The sequence below is a fragment of the Hibiscus syriacus genome, unplaced genomic scaffold (assembly GCF_006381635.1).
Source record: "Hibiscus syriacus cultivar Baekdansim isolate YM2019G1 unplaced genomic scaffold, ASM638163v2 tig00111847_pilon, whole genome shotgun sequence".
Classification (NCBI taxonomy): domain Eukaryota; kingdom Viridiplantae; phylum Streptophyta; class Magnoliopsida; order Malvales; family Malvaceae; genus Hibiscus; species Hibiscus syriacus.
Window position 1 is genome coordinate 1,625,066 of NW_024063200.1, and position 15,544 is coordinate 1,640,609.

General features: G+C 33.9%; 1 protein-coding gene and 1 pseudogene across 1 annotated transcript; both read right to left on the reverse strand.

Annotated features, from left to right (window-relative positions):
* LOC120172214 overlaps positions 1–11,673 on the reverse strand; it is a 34,191-nt pseudogene extending 22,518 nt beyond the window's left edge.
* Positions 11,674–14,434: 2,761 nt separating this feature from the next.
* Positions 14,435–15,280, reverse strand: LOC120172245 (peptide methionine sulfoxide reductase-like). The gene is made up of 2 exons (XM_039179754.1): positions 14,888–15,280; positions 14,435–14,799 (listed from the first exon to the last, which is right to left on the reverse strand). Exons 1-2 carry the CDS (start codon positions 15,215–15,217, stop codon positions 14,545–14,547), a joined length of 585 nt encoding a protein of 194 aa, XP_039035685.1. The 5' UTR covers positions 15,218–15,280; the 3' UTR covers positions 14,435–14,544.
* Positions 15,281–15,544: the final 264 nt, after the last annotated feature.

Here is a 15,544-nt window from a genome sequence, read left to right on the forward strand (position 1 = left end):
TTATTAAATAAAATACACAATTTCAAAAACTAAAGTTAACATAAAAAAAACTAAGATTACTCGAATAAGAAATCAAAGGACTATTTAAAAAATTTATCGAACCAAACTATATGCACTTTTGAGTATTAATATCAGAAGATAAAGTTCATCTATATTTACACCAATAAAACAAAATTTATTTATTTTTACCAGTCGAAGCTTTTTAATGATAGATTAATTTTTATTTTTTATCCTTTTTCTTTGGCCTAATACAAAAACAAATTCTTAAATTATATTGCAAATTGAATTTCGATGTCCAAAGATTTTTCGTTAAAAATAAATGTCTAATATTTTTTTTGTTGTACTTTTAGTGTAACATCCTCAATACTGGGTTAGTAACCAAAGTGTGAGATTTTAAATTTCAGTGACTAAATTAGATAAATTGAGAAATTCAAGGATTTAATTGAAATATTTTGTGTAGGATGAGTTAGCAAATAAAGGAGAAGTCAATGGGTAAATGAGTCTTTTAACAAGGAAAATAATTAAATAATGTTGTGCGTGTTTATATCAATGGGTAAATGAGTCTTTTAACAAGGAAAATAATTAAATAATTGTTGTGCGTGTTTATATCCCTTGTGGAACATGTTTGGGGAAACAAAATGTTTCCAGACATTTCTCTTCTTCAACCTTCTTCTTCTCCAACCGTGAAGCAACCCAAGTCAAGGTGAGTTTGATTTCTTTTGGTTAATTCTTAAGATTAAAGTATGGTTTTGATTAAGGAAGACTTAGTGTTGGGATTTTTGGATGCTCGAATTGACAACCAGAATTGCTTGCAAAGAGGGTCGGGATCGGTTTTTGTGTTTAGGGAGTAAGGAGATTGAAAGATAGAGAATTGCACATCGATTTATAGTGGTTCGACTTATCAACCAAGTCTACCTCCACTACCTTAGCTCCTCACCAAGGATTTTCCAACAAATTCACTAATTTGTTCTTTCTTTTGAGGACAAAGAGATAACCTTTACAACTCCCTAGTTTTTACGGGATAAACTAGAACCTTTCCCCTAGCTTTTCACGGGCTAAGCTAGAACCAAAACCCCTTTACAATTAAAGGAAAATGTAAACAAGAAAACCTCTCAAAGATAGGTGTTTACAAGATTGAGCTCACAAGAACAAAATATTTACAAGAGAAAGATGAAAATAAGAATGAAAAACTCTTCTCTTGTGTTTGAATGCTTGGATAGTTGTTCTCTTTTTTCTTCAAGTGTCCTTAGTTTGTATTTATAGCTTGGAATGTGTTTGATGTTGTATATAGCCGTTGGGGATGTTTTGGAGCTGTTTGGGAATGATTTTTCTACTCAAAAGGGCTGCCCATAACATGGTGCATCGGTGCACTATCAAGGTGCATCGATACCCCTTCATTAAATTCAAATAAACTAGCCGTTACTAGCCGTTGCAGCCTTGGTGCATGGATGCACAGCAGGGTGTATCGATGCACTAATTGCTTTCGGTGTTTGAGTGTATGGATGCACTGCATAGTGCATCGATGCACTAGTGGCAGGTGCATGGATGCACTGCAGGGGTGCATGGATGCACTTTGACACCCTTTAGCATTTTTGCTCAAATCCAAATTTAATGGACTTTGAATTATTTTTGAAACCTTTTTAAAACTTTGAATAAATTCAATTCAAGTCCAAAAACATTTTTCCTTTAAATTTTTTATATCGAAACATAATTCAACACTTAGGAAACATGATGAAGATAAAAAGGGTCATAGAAACTGAAAGAGTTGTAGGTTATGGAAGATTAAAGGGAAGAAATGGATAAGTGAAATTTTAAATAAGGATGTATAAATGGATTTAGAAGCTGAAATTGACTTGTCATAGGTGTGAATAAGAAGTTATAAGTGTTAAATCAAAGTTTGGATTACATGGAAAATTTAGTAAGATTCTTAGTTTTAAGAATTTGAATGAGATATAGGAGATAATAAGGTGTTGGAATGATAGAAGTTAGTTAAAATGATTATAGTTGAGTTGAGTGATATAAAAGAAGTTTTATATAAGGAAATTTAATGAAAAGTTGTGGAGAAACCAATTTATTATTGACAGGTGCATCGGTACACTATGAATGGGTACCGATGCACTAAGACCAATTTTGAAGGTGCATCGATAAACACCGGCAGGCATCGATGCATGAAAATTTCGAAGCTATTTTGGGTACCGATGCACTATGGGTGCATCGGTACACCCCTAAAGGAAAAAGTGAATACGGGTCTATTAAATTTGTTTAAGTTAATAGCATCGAAGTATAAGGTTTAGTCTTCTGATAATCATATTGAAAATTATATTTATGTAGATACAGAGCCTAAACGAGTTCTGGAATAAGTGACAAGTAAGATTGATCGAGAGAAAGGCAAGGAAATATAGGTGAGTGCATATGCATAACATGGTTATAATAGCCTATTAAACTCTAGACTTGTGATAAGTTTAGTTACAATATCATTGGTACATGATTACATTTCATATTATGATACATGACATGAATTCATATTATATGCATTATGTGAAAATGATCTAAGTGAATATGTATGAAAAGTTTATATGAGCCATGTGATAAGGTAAGAAGTTACATGTCTACGTGATATAAACTATGTGAATTGTGAAAGCCCATGTTATGTAGATGAGAACTATAGGTATAGTTGGCATGCTAAGAGTAGAGGGCCTACGCGGTCCTTTGGGACAATTCTACGTGGTCCTTCGGGATATATATGTATTCTTTGGAACATGTATGAGGTATTTTGAGACACCTACTTGATCCTTGGTATATGTATATGATTCTTAAGGAATTTCTATGTGATCCTTATGGACAATTTTATATGGCACTACGGTGCAATTCTACGCGACACTTCGGTGCAAATTCTACGTGGCACTTCAGTGCAATTTATACGAACTGTGGTGACAACATAGTGCACAACCTCACAATACTCACATACCTCAGGTTCTCAGTATTGTATCATATGATATTGAACTTATTATATGAATTCATGATGGTTAATTTGATCAGATTATGGGTAAGATACATGGTTATGCAATTTGCATGGATTAAATATTTGATTTCATGATATTGCATTTCATTATGACATTTTTATTATATTTTATTGTCATTATTATTATGCCTCACTAAGTCGATGACCTAACGTGTGAGTGTTTCACATGTAGGATCAGAGAAGATAAACAATCAAGGTTAGACAACTGGGACAACATTACTCCTACAACTATCAAATCAGAAGTAAATTACGCAGTATGTATTATTATGTGATAAATAGGTTGGCATGTAAATAAATTTGGTAATTAAGTATTTATGCTCTGATCGAGTTTTGTAATGTTTTAAACGTAATTATGTACATGGTAACTGTATAGTGATAAAAGGTTAAATTTTTATGAGTTTTATAAGTTGAGCTGAAATATTGTAGCAGTGCATCGGTACACTGTAGAAGTGTATCGATACACAATTTATATTCGATGTTTTTGTGCATCGATACACTATAGCATGTGATCTCTGCAGATGGGATTAGGGTGGACCCTCAAAAGATTAAAGCTATAATGGAATGGGAAGTTTCAAAGAATGTATAGGAAGTTTGGAGTTTCCTTGGACTTGCAGGTTATTATCGGAGATTTGTTAAGAATTTTTCGATGTTAGTATTGCCTTTAACAAAGCTGATGATAAAGAACGTACCATTTGTTTTGACTTCAGATTGTCAAGAAAGTTTTGAAGCTTTAAAGAGAATTTTGACAGAAGCTCCTGTGTTAGTTCAACCTAAATCCGGTAAGAATTTTGTGGTGTACAGTGATGCGTCCCATAATGGGTTGGGATGTGTATTAATGCAAGAAGGGAAAATGGTGGCGTATACATCAAGACAGTTGAAACTAAATGAAAAGAATTATCCAACTCATGATTTAGAAATAGTTGCTGTAGTGTTTGCTCTCAAGATTTGGCGTTACTACCTGTACGGAGAATGTTGTTACTTGTATACGGATCATAAGAGCTTGAAGTATTTGATGGCTCAAAAAGAGCTTAATTTGAGGCAAAGGAGATGGGTTGAGTTCTTAAAATATTTTGATGTGATAATTGACTATCATCCCGGAAAGGCTAAGTGGTAGCAAATGCTTTGAGCAGGAAAACGTTTGCAACTTTACAAGCTATAGACGCAAGATTATCTTTAACTGGAAACGGTGGTGTATGTGCGAAGTTAAAGCTTAAACCAGCGTGGCTGGATCGAATTGGAGAATTACAAAGTAAAGATGAAATGTGTTTGAAAAGAATAAAGCAAGTAAAGAATAAAGAGATTAAGGATTTTGAGGTTAAGTCGAATGGGAAATTGTATTATAAAGGAAGAATGGTGATACAGACGATGAGGAATTGAAGAAAGATCTATTGATAGAGGCTCATTGTAGTCTGTTGATGATGCATCCGGGTGGAACCAAGATGTATATGGATATGAAGAATCAGTATTGGTGACCGGAGATGAAACGAAGCATCACTGAATTTGTATCTAAGTGTTTGGTATGTCAACAAGTCAAAGCCGAGCATCAAGTTCCGACAGGATTATTGCAACCACTTTACATTCCACAATGGAAGTGGGAAAATGTGACGATGTATTTTGTTTCGGGGATACCCTCGACTCTAAACAAAAGAGATTCAATTTGGTAATTGTTGATCGATTGATTAAGTCAGCGCATTTCCTTCCGGTTAGAACAGATTTCTCTATGGAAAAGTACGCAGAGTTGTAAATTAGAGAAATTATTAGATTGCATGGAGTGCATGTTTCTGTAGTTTCTGATTGAGACCCTCGATTCACTTCGAGATTCTGAAAATTCCTTCATGAAGCGTTGGGAACTCGCCTAAACTTTAGTACAGCCTTTCATCCTCAGACCGACGGACAATCAGAGAGGACTATTCAGATCTTGGAAGATATGTTGAGAGCATGTATCATTGAGTTCAAAGGGTCGTGGGTGAAATATTTACCATTGGCATAATTCACTTACAACAATAGTTATCAGTCCAGTATCAAGATGGAACCCTAAGAGGCGTTATATAGGAGGAAATATCGTACTCAATTAAACTGGTATGAACTTAAAAACCGAAGTGTTCTTGGTCCGGATTTGATTCAAGATGTGGAAGAGAAAGTTCGGGAAATTTAACATAATCTCAAAGTGGCATTTGATCGACAAAAGTCCTATTATGACCTTAAAAGAAAAGAAATTGAATTTGAAGTTGGAGAAAAAGTTTTCTTGAAAGTATCTCCCTGGAAGAAAGTATTACGATTTGGTCGGAAAGGAAAGTTGAGTCCTAGGTTCATTGGGCCATATGAGATTGTTAAACGGATATGACCAATAGCATATCAGTTATCTTTGCCATATGAAATGGAGAAAATTCATAATGTCTTCCATGTGTCTATTCATACAGTACTGTTCATTACTGTTCACGGTACTGTTCATACAATATAATACTATTCATAAAAACGTTTATGCCTTAAATTTGTTATAATGAAACATAATTCAATGGTATATTATCATAATGTTTTGTTATTTTATAAGAATATTGTTTTAAAAAGTCAATGTGACATCTCAGACTCGTATTTGTGTTGGGTACCGGGTTGGGGGTGTTACATTTAGGTGCTTATCATTATATTTTTTATTTTTTTATCTTTTAAAAATAACAAATTATTTTTTAAAAAATAAGCCCCCACGTCGTCTCCTCTCCCTCCCATCCGCCCACCTCCGACGAAGATTGGTCACCATCGGCTGGGCTCGAATCATGATTATGAACTCAATGGTGGCTGCCGTTTAAAGAACAAACATTTGGAGCCGTTGAAATCGTTGGAAAACAACAAACGATCCAACGGCCATTTGCGTCACTTTTCATGACGATCGATACAGTTTCACGGTGAGTTGTAGATTGTATTTTGATTGTGGCGACAGGATGATACTGATTGTGTCAACGGTAATAGTCTCAGACCGACGGTGAAGTAAATAAATTTTGAAGTTTTTTGTTTTATTTTTAAATTATAATATTAATTGTTTTTAATAAAAAATTAAAATTTTATATGTGCGACATGTGTTAGATAATAATTAAATTTAACGATAATATGATGCAAACACCTAAAAGTCTAACGTTAGAAATTTTAGATATTTATTTTTAACGAAAAATTCTTTATATATTAAAAATTAATTTTAGGGAAGTTTAGAATTTTTTTTTAAACCTTTTAATTTTAAAAATCTAATTTTACTGGACGATTCTTGTAAGCTGATTTGGCCAAGGATAAAACGATGACGATGCGACAGATAATTCCAAAAGAACCGGTTTTGTAATAAAAGGGAATGTCTCAGGAACGGCGTGTTAATATACGGCTAATATACGGCGTTATCGGATATATTAAAAGATATTTAACAAATTCGGTTTAGCGCTACCGGAAATGTTGACTAATAATAATGTAGTAGGTCTAAGTCATGAAGAAATATTAAAAAATTATGCAACCGGCAAACTTAACTTGTCGGTTCGTGTCGATCCAAATTAAAAATGTATTAATCCACAATGATATAACAAGTAAAATTATGACAAAACCAATATTGAAATCATAAAACCGGTAAAGCGGTATCGAATATATTTAAAGTGTCGGTACTTTAATATAAGGATCGACACTTCGTTAATTTAAAAGAGAAGCAGTTTTAGCGCCTACAAAGTGTCGATACTTTCAAAAAATATATCGATCAACAACGATATAACAGGTAAAAATATGATAAAACTGGTATCAAAATGATGAAACCGGTAAAACGCTACCGGATATATTGAAAGTGTCGAAACTTTATATAAGGATCGACACTTTGTGAATTTAAAAGAGAAGCAGTTTTAGCGCCTATAAAGTGTCGATACTTTTAAAAAATGTATCGATCAAACAACGATATAACAGGTAAAAATATGATAAAACCGGTATCAAAATGATAAAACCGGAAAAATGATACCGGATATATTAAAAGTGTTGATACTTTCGTAAGTATGTGTAATAAATTATCGATACTTTCAAAGAAATACGTAATTATCCTTTCGAAAGTATCGACACCTGACATAAAAGTATCGACACTTTTGTATTTGTATCGATTAAATATAAATAACATATCCGATGAAAATATAAATGTCATAGCTAAATATCCTCTGAAAATAGATAGAACGGACGAGTTTTTGAAATCGAAGCGTAATTGTTGCTGCATTTCAGAAGGCGTTTCTAAAACGAAGTTTGTTTGTTTGTTGCTGCAGTCGAATCGAAAAGTATGTTGTCAAAACCCTGATTTTTTATTATTACAGTAATCGCGATAGGGTTTTTATGTATTGTTTGGGTCACCAATGTTAGCTTGTGCATTGCGAGAAAGATGCCAAGAACATAATCTGTGCTTAGCATAAGGGATAACAGATCTGATAGCCCTCTGCATTGCCCTATCCCCATCGGTGACAACTGAAATAGGTGATTTATTCATCATGGCTTCTAAAAAATTCTGTAGCACCCACTCGAAATATTGAGACGTCTCGTCAGCGATTATGGCAGTGGCAAACACAATTGTGTTATGGTAATGATTGACACCGACAATAGGCATAATTGGTTGACCATACAAATTATCTTTGTACGTTGTGTCGAACGCAATTACATCACCGAAGCATGTGTAATCCGATCTCGGTGTAGAATCCGACCAAATAAGATTATACAATGCTCCCGATTCGTCTACCGAGAATGTCATAAAAAACCCGGGATCATCATGTTTCTTATAATCAAAGTAGGCAATAAGCGCATTCACATCCCCATCGACGATTTCCTTTGCTTTACCTCTTTGAAGTGCATTGTAGAGGTCTTTATGTGTAAATCCAACATTATGATAGCCCCCTGCCTGCTGCGTTAAATAGTTCATTACTTGTGACGTGCCAACAACGACCTCTTTCAATGTTGTTGCCTCATCGATATCAGCCTTACTTACAACTCTATTAGAACGCATAAATGGTGTCATAGCAGGTGTGCACAATGCATGATTATGTTTCTGATCAGACTTACTTATAACCCACTGATCGTTTGTATTTGTTGCTGTAACTAAGACTCTAGCCTTACATCATGTTCTTGTGACTGGCGTATGAGCACGTTGACGATCAAAAGTATTGACTTTTGATCCTCGAAACCCTTCTTTGGAACAACAAAATTCTTGTGTCTTCACATTCCCTTCCACGTCAAGCCGTGTTGTTCCCTTACGTGCACTAAACCCATGTTCCCGTGCGAATCCCTTGTAAAAGTACCAAGCTTGATCACGTGAACAGAAGAGCCGACCAACCAATCTGTCAGATTCATCAACATTATGTACTTCATGGCATTCCTCGGTTGGCTTAACATTGTCTACATCAGTATGATCCATGGCAAAAATTTTGTTGTGCAAGTTCAGTGGTCCCGGAGTTGATGGAGATGTAAGCAAAGGTTCTTTTTGAACATGTTTCAGTCGTGCTGCTTTCAATAGGATGTGGTATTGGTAATGGTAGTTAAAGGGTGGGTACAACATTAAATTCGCAGTACATATTTAGGTATGTACAATAACTACCTAAATATGTGTCAATACATTTTCTACCTAAACATATTGTTAAATTTAAATTCTAAATAATATTTTATAAAATATCAAAACAATCAAATAATTTTTTGTGTAAATGAATTATTAAATTAATATTGTTGGTGGAAAACATGAAACCTATTAAAAAATTGAAACATAAATTACATAACTTTAAAAAAAGTATGGATCCTTTTTATAAAATGTATGGACACTTTCAACATATCAGGTAAATTTTACCTTTTTTAAAAGAGAAGAAGTTATATCGTCAATAAAGTGTCGATACTTTATAAAAATATATCGATCCATAACAATATAACAGGTAAAAATATGACAAAACCGGTCTCGAAATGACAAAACAGGTAAAGCGCTACCGGTTATGTTGAAAGTGTCGATAATTTATTATACGTATCGAAACTTTTGGAATTTAAAAGAGAAGAGTTATAGTGCCAATAAAGTGTCGATACTTTATAAAAATGTATCGATCCATAACAATATAACATGTAAAAATATGACAAAACCGGTCTCGAAATGACAAAACAGGTAAAGCGTTACCGGTTATGTTGAAAGTGTCGATAATTTATTATAAGTATCGACTTTTGGAATTAATAAGAGAAGAAGTTATAGCGCCAATAACGTGGCGATACTTTATAAAAATGTATCGATCCATAACAATATAACATGTAAAAATATGACAAAACCGGTCTCGAAATGACAAAACAGGTAAAGCGCTACCGGTTATGTTGAAAGTGTCGATAATTTATTATAAGTATCGACATTTTTGAAATTTAAAAGAGAAGAAGTTATAGAGCCAATAAAGTGTCGATACTTTATAAAAATGTATCGATCCATAACAATATAACAGGTAATAATATGACAAAATCGATCTCGAAATGACAAAACTGGTAAAGCGCTACCAGTTATGTTGAAAGTGTCGATAATTTATTATAAGTATCGACACTTTTGAAATTTAAAAGAGAAGAAGTTATAGCGCCAATAAAGTGTCGATATTTTATAAAAATGTATCGATCCATAACAATATAACAGGTAAAAATATGATAAAACCGGTCTCGAAATGACAAAATAGGTAAAGCACTACCAGATATGTTGAAAGTGTCGATAATTTATTATAAGTATCGACATTTTTGGAATTAATAAGAGAAGAAGTTATAGCGCCAATAAAGTGTCGATACTTTATAAAAATGTATCGATCCATAATAATATAACATGTAAAAATATGATAAAATCGGTCTATAAATGACAAAAGGTGAACGCATATAGTGTCGATACATTTATAAAAAACATCGATCCAAAAGATATCAAAACCGATAATTATAATGTAATAGGTAAATTTGCAATGTTACAGGTATAAATATACCGATTTACTTATAAAATAGGTCAATATCAGCGCTACCTATTACATTATATAAGCGCTACCTAATATGTTATTGTACTTGATAATATTTCCGGTTAAATAATATAACATAACCGATCTAAATTTTAACCGGTCACTTATTTAACCGATCACGTCGTATATTAACCGTTTTTTAAGCGCCGCACAGCAGAACTACCCGTAATAAAAGCGGCTTTTAGTGAGCAAAAGATTCCAACTCAGTTTGGCGTGGCAATCCAATCACTGATTCAATCCACTCAGTCTAGAAATGCCAAATAGGGTGATTGTCCACGTGTCAGTTAGTCATCCGCTTAACATAAAACTATATCCGATGTGTGAGAATAAGGTGTAATGGTTCCAATAACCAATCAAAATTAACAAGTTGTTTTAAAAAATAAAATTTTCATTAAAACGATGTCGTTTTTCATTTATATGACAACTTATTTTAACGTCGTTAATTATGTAACGACTGATTGACCAAAAAACCTAATGTATTAAATTTAGTGAGAAAATTGATAAGATTTATAGTACAATGAGTGAAACAAGAGAAAAGATAAAATTTAGTTATCAAATTTGTAACTTACCCTTTCTTATTTATGTGTCTGTGAGAATGCAGGGGAACTAACAAACGTGGAAGGAGGAAATGTAAAGAGAGATATATGACAGAAATTTCCTATTGAATAATACTCTACTTCAACCTCATACAAAGGTATGGCTTATATAGCCCAAGTAAGAAACAGATCATAACAAACTACTAACAAACTAATAACAAACTAAGTCCTAACTAATAACAAAAACTAACTAATCTTTATTAACATTCTAATATTCTCCCCACTTCTTCAATATTCTTGATAAAAAAAACGAACACTTGAAACGAAAGTACAATACATCTTTCCGTTCGACTTGAATCGGAAGTGTCGATGCTTCCTTCCGTTCGACTTGAATCGGAAGTGCCGATGCTTCCTTCCGTTCGACTTGAATTGGAAGTGTCGATGCTTCCTTCCGTTCGACTTGAATCGGAAGTGTCGATGCTTTCTTTCGTTCTTCTTATTCACCTTCATTTCTTTCTTCTTCATCCTCTTATACAAGGTTGAGATACTTAGACCTAATGAATTTCCTGAAAGAAGAATATGGATTTCGAGCTAAAAACAACTTTGAATTTGCTGATCTCAGGGCCTTGAATTCATTGAAATGCTTACCTGGGTCTGTTTTTCTGGGTTTAAGCTCTTTGCCGAGGCAAAAATCATGGAGATTGAAGCCTTCAAGCATTGTTCTACACAAAAGATTCAAACGCGAAGCACCTGTGATTTGTTTAACGAAAATAACACTCGGTTCAATGGCTTTAGCCGCTGCATCGAGATCCCAATTCGCTAACTCTATTTCATTGATCATCAATTTTCACGAAACTACGAACTGATCGCAAAGATTTATGCAAAACTTGCAGAAAATGACTCGGATTCAACGTTGAAATCTTATTGATATTATCGAACATCAATAACGATCCGCTAGCGTTTAATTTCTTCTCCAGGGACTTGTTGAAAGGCGATCTTTGAACTATTTATGGAGTGAATCAACCTCTGAACCTTCTGCTTCAACGTCGGATTCCAGTTTCTTGATTGTGATCTCGTAAGTCTTCATCAAGCTCTGTTGTTCTTGAATTTCTGCAAGCATTAAAGTGATTAGAGGTGAAAGATCAAGCTCTATCTTCAAGAACTTTCGCTTTAACTCCGATAGTGTTCTCAGTTATTCAACAATGGCTTCATCAGCAGCCTGAACAGCGCCATTGTTGTACGGGTTTTGCGCCATTTGAAGTTCTTCATAAGCAGCTTTGATGGCTATAAAACTAGCAAAAATCTTCGCAACCAAAGCTTCCAACATAGCTTTCTGCTTGGGATTTCCACGGGAAGAGATTTTCTGATCTGGATTTGAATTGTAACACTCGAATTTGTTCTGTGATGGGAAAACGTAGATTCCAATACCATTGTTTGAAGAGAATTTTGTCGAGGACTTTAGGTTTATGACTTTGTGAAAGGTTCTTGCGAGCTTGCTTTTATGGCTATGGCCGATGCCATTGTTGTTGTTGTTAACATTGATGTGTTTAATGGTAGGGTAGAATGTTGTTTGGATCATGAGAAAAAAGAGGAAAAAAAGAAAAAGAACAATGATTTTGAGTGACTTGTTTGGAAGAAAAGAAAAGAGTGAGAGTAAAGGAACTCAATCGTCGGCGCAACGGTAGAAGAGAAAAACGACGCCAGGATCTTTTAGCGAATGATACCATATGGGAATGTAGCCATGGAACTAACAAACGTGGAAGGAGGAAATGTAAAGAAAGATATATGACAGAAATTTTCTATTGAATATTGAATAATACTCTACTTCAACCTCATACAAAGGTATGGCTTATATAGCCCAAGTAAGCAACAAATCATAACAAATTACTAACAAATTAATAACAAACTAAGTCCTAACTAATAACAAATACTAACTAATCTTTATTAACATTATAATATTCTAATAGTGTCTAAACTTTCAATTAATTTATATGCACGTTATCATTTTAAGTGTTTCAATCGCAACCGCAATTAAAAATTATGTTAAATATCACGTTTCGTATTTATACATTTTTAAAAAAATAATTTTTAAGAAAGATATTTCTCCACCCTACATGTGTCACCTCCTCCCCGCACATGCCCTCTTCTCCCCTACAGTAAAACCTCTCCCAAATGCTCACCGTGAACCGGCTAAAGTTGAATGGGGAATCAAACGATCGATCGACTACCACTGTTGTTACTGTTTCAAAGTTCAAACAGTCGGTCAAAGGGATTTTATAAATTATGGTATTCAAATATTTGATATTCTAAGGATTTAAGTTTAGAAATTTAAGGAATTGGATCGACGGTCGGTCATTGGTGGACGACGATGGTTAGGGTGACTACTCATCGATGATGACGGTCAGAGAATCAACGACAGCATCGGTGGTGACAATGGTTGAAGTTTGAGGGTTTTTTTAGTTTTTTTTGTGTTTTTTATATATTTGAGAAATATTTAGGGTTTTTAGATTTGAGAAAAGTTTTAGGATTTTTTAAAAATTATAATTTTGAGTTTTTGAATTTTATTTAAAATTTTTAAAATTATATAAATATGATATATCTCTCTTAACAACAAAATATTTTGATGGTCATTTTCGATAGAAACACTTAAAATAATAATTTTATAATGTTAGACACCTGAATTGATAGGAAAAATTTCTATACACCTAAATGAGAAAACATATAGGTTAATCATTTTTTGGGGTATTAAGCCAGCTTATTTTATTATCAAATTTGATTGAAGAATTTTTTTTATTAACCTAGGATAAGTACAAGGCAGTATCTGTTCAAAGATAACTCTCAATCTTTCGCATTGAACACTCACACCCCTAACATCTATGGTGCTCGAACCTGAGTCCTTAGGAATAACAACAATTCCTTTACCACAGAAGCCACTTGGTTCGTAATATTGATTTGTTTAAGAGGATACACTAGATAATAGTACTTTAAAGTTTTTTAAAGGCTTATATCAAAAATATCCAAAGCATACTATTTTCTCTTCTAAGTATTTAAAGTAATTTTTCATCTAAGTAAGTACATATTTTTTTTTTCAAAATAGATACATAAAGAGGAGCTCTAGGCAAGTGTTATTGTGAACTGAATCTGCAATGGGTTCCAAATCCGTAGGTGATGATAAACAAGGCAACTTTGGAGAATTCCAAATCTTCATATGCTGAAGCTTAACAGGTAACTCACCTGTTGAGGATAAAGACAATCACTGTAAATTCTCACATTCTTTGGAAGGAAATTATTATTATGAACTGCATATGGGCGTTGGTGAGCTTTCCTACTCAATTGAAATACTACTTGCATCCTTTGTCTTTTGTGTCCGCGTTATTTACTCTCATTTTCTCATGGCTCCCACAAGAGAAAAAGAAATATAAGAGGTAGATGAAAGTGACATTATGTAAAATAAATCAATGAGCACTTAGAACTTGTAGATATTTTAGGAAAAAAGATTATAATTTGTAGAAAAGAGTTTTGTTTGGAAAGAATATCTTATTTTTACATGTTTAGCAGAAAAATAACCAAAATAATATGAATATAAGATATGCCATACACAAGAGGCGGGAAATTTAATATATGATATTACATGCATCATAATTTTGGTATTTAAAAAAATAAAATTTGTTATCTAATCCAAAATCATGATTATATCTCTCCAATGTAATTCATATATAGAATAAAATACGTGATTATTAAAAATTCTTATTCTATAAGAGTTTCTCTATTAACAAATATCACGATTCAAACTCTTGATATTACTTAGAGATTTAGTGTCTCATCCTATTAGATTAACCAATTGTTGGTATTGAATATTTTGATTATATATTAGTATAATATTAAACTTGAAAATATTAACTTAATTAAAACCTTATTTTTATTCGAGAGTCTCGTACAAGAAGCTTAAAAGATGTAAACTTCGGATATTACAAATATGGTGAAAATGGATTCAGCCATAGCATCTGATGGGATCAGTGCAGCCTTTGGTAGCAGATTGTTTAGCTCCAAAGCGTCCACCTTTCTCCAAGTATTGCTGATGGTACTCTTCGGCCCTATAAAACCTTTTCGCCGGCAGAATCTCCGTCACGATTTTCTTATCTCCCAACTCCGATTGCTTGGCCTCCAGTGACTCCCTTGCCAAACGAGCCTGGTTCTCGTTGTAGTAGTAAATCCCAGATCTATACTGTGCTCCCACATCTCCACCCTAACAAAAAAGTTCGAAAAGTAGTAAAGTACCTATTGAGGAAAAACCACAAATACCTGGTGTGCAATATAATCAAGAGTCGACATACCTGGCGATTGAGAGTGGTTGGATCGTGGCGGTTCCAGAAAACGGAGAGGAGAGTGGTGTAAGGGCAGATTTCAGGGTCGAACTGAATCCGAATCACCTCGACGTGGTTAGTAGAACCGGTGCATACCAACTCGTAATTCGGGTCGTGGGTATGACCCTGAGAGTAGCCGACCTCTGTTTTGACTACGCCTTCGACTCTCTGGAACGCCAACTCGACTCCCCAGAAACACCCGGCTCCGAATTGAGCGAACTCGTGAGATGGGTTACTTGGGATGTCCTCGTCGGCTTCGAAAGCAGGGTTTTTGTGGCTGCTGCCGGCGGTAGCGGCCATTGTTCAGTTCCCCGAGCAAATTTCTGCAAAAACAATAGTACTAAGTAAACTATCGCTAAACCTAGGTGTTTTATGGGAAATTTGTTTGACTTTTCAGCGAATGAACCTAACCCATTTTGCCGGCCAATTCAACGCTACTAACCTTTGTAGGAAAATTCTAATAATATAAATGGTTTTCGTTAGTGGACGGGTCAATTTAGATCAGATTTTTATATAATATATCGACAATTTTCAAGTTGCATAACTAATGGAAGATTTAGTTTGTAAAAGATATAATAAATTTGTTGTGAAGATAACTAATGAAATCATAAAATTAATAAAATTTTC